Here is a 2,052-nt window from a genome sequence, read left to right on the forward strand (position 1 = left end):
CCAGATATCTACGTCTGCATGATCTCCTCCGCGCACAACGTGGCGGTGCAGGGGAAGTACATCGCCATCGCCAGCACTACCGTGGAGACCGCGGACCCGGAGAAGGAAATCAAGCCGGCCTTGGACCTCTTGGAGCCCATTGAGCAGAAGTAAGCCCTCGGCGAGCTCCTTTTCGCGCGTCTCTTTGAGGCGCGAAGGCAGAGGGATCTGGGGCCGTGGGGAGGTGCCGAAACTGAATTTCCTCTGCACGGGGACCGCTTAGGCGCTTTGAGGCGCGAAGGCAGAGGGATCTGGGGCCGTGGGGAGGTGCCGAAACTGAATTTCCTCTGCACGGTGACCGCTTAGGTGCTGCGCAGGGCGATGCCCTTTACCTCAGCTTGCACCCATCCTGGTGCTCTGAAACCCTCCTGAAGCTCGTTTCCTCTCCCTCCTGCCAGGTTCGTCAGCATCAGCGACCTGTTCGCGCCGACCGACCTGGGAACCGAAAGCCAGGTGAGTGGGCGCCGAGCGGCTGCTCGAGGCGGGGGGCTCGGAGAGGGGCTCGGGGCTGAAACTGCTGCTTCTCCTCCCAGATCTTCATTTCTCGCACCTATGACGCCACCACCCACTTCGAGACGACGTGCGATGACATCAAAGATATTTATAAGAGGATGATGGGCTCAGAGTTCGACTTCGAAGAGATGAAACGCAAGAAGAACGATATCTACGGGGAGGAGGAGCAGCAGTAATGAGAAACCTCTAATTAGGAGAAACTTAAATCGGCTAATATGAATATCTAAGGAACTTAATGAACACTGTATGAAATTCAATATTGTAAGGCCTGCTTTTGTAATCCCATCTCTGAGAGATTGAAGAGTGCTGCACTGGTCATGTTCCCCTTTTGGATATCATGTGTTAATTATCTCATTCTAGCAGGGCTGCTGTCCAGAATCTGGCAAATTACTGACTGAGTTAATGACTAACTTCGTTAAGCGAAAGGCAGACTTGAACCTTTTTTGTTTTGGGGGCGGGGGGGGAAGGGGTGGTTTTTTTTTTTTTCCTTTGCAGACGTAGACATTGGTGCAGATTTGAAATAACTCATTGACAGCTGTGTCTTACCTTGTACTTTTAATCCATTCGTAAACATCCTTCACAATTATGTGCTTCTGGTGAGCTAGTAGATGTGACGGTTGTCACTCAGACCCGGTGCCGAGGCGAGTAGAAACTGAGCACTCCGTTATTGTGGACAGCATCCCTCCGGTCTCTTCCCATCGATCTTAACTCTGTGGCAAGTTGTATTACGGCCAAAGCCCACGTCTCTTGTAGCAGCAAATGTTGGCTTAGTTCTGGGCACGGAACTTAAACCTCCACTTCAGCTTCTGACACTGTTTACAGCGGTTGGGACACAGCTGTGCCTGAGGCTCCTTTGTGTTTTAATCTTAATAAAATTGAGAGAACAAATTGCAGAGCAGGCAAAGATGTGGAAGTATTTTCTGTACCCTGGTGACTTCTCGGATGGACCAAACGGCACTGCGGTATCGGTATGACAGAGCCTGTGCTTCTCCTGTCTCCTGAAGGCTCCAGATGATTTCTGTACTGCAAAGTAAAGCCAAATTCTGGAAACCAGTCCTGTGCTCTGGTCTGATTCACTTCAGGTGTACGAGCAGCATCTTCCTGAGATCCCTTGGATCTCTGCCTGCCAGGGCTGAAACGTGAGTGGGGCAGAGTGTTTCCTGCTCGAGAGTGGGCTCAGGCCTTCTCAGCCAGGCTTCCCTCTTGAGAACAGGCTCGGGCTTCCCGCTCGAGAACAGGCTCGGGCTTCCTTGGCCGGGCTTCCCGCTCAAGAACAGGCTCAGGCTTCCCACTCGAGAACAGGCTCGGGCCTCCTCGGCCGGGCTTCCCGCTCGAGAAGGGGCTTGGGCTTCCCTCTCAAGAACAGGCTTGGGCTTCCCACTCGAGAACGGGCTCGGGCCTCCTCGGCCAGGCTTCCTGCTCGAGAACAGGCTCGGGCCTCTTCGGCCAGGCCTCCCGCTCGAGAACGGGCTCGGGCCTTCTCGGCCGGGTTTCCCGCTC

General features: G+C 54.0%; 1 protein-coding gene across 1 annotated transcript; it reads left to right on the forward strand.

Annotated features, from left to right (window-relative positions):
• Positions 1-7: 7 nt before the first annotated feature.
• LOC104516123 (rab GDP dissociation inhibitor beta-like) lies at positions 8-1,003 on the forward strand. Its single transcript, XM_010160345.1, has 3 exons — positions 8-149; positions 438-492; positions 573-1,003. The coding sequence occupies exons 1-3, from the start codon at positions 19-21 to the stop codon at positions 726-728; spliced, it is 342 nt and encodes a 113-aa protein (XP_010158647.1). The 5' UTR covers positions 8-18; the 3' UTR covers positions 729-1,003.
• Positions 1,004-2,052: the final 1,049 nt, after the last annotated feature.

The sequence above is a fragment of the Eurypyga helias genome, unplaced genomic scaffold, assembly GCF_000690775.1.
Source record: "Eurypyga helias isolate BGI_N326 unplaced genomic scaffold, ASM69077v1 scaffold23671, whole genome shotgun sequence".
In the NCBI taxonomy this organism is placed as follows: Eukaryota; Metazoa; Chordata; class Aves; order Eurypygiformes; family Eurypygidae; genus Eurypyga; species Eurypyga helias.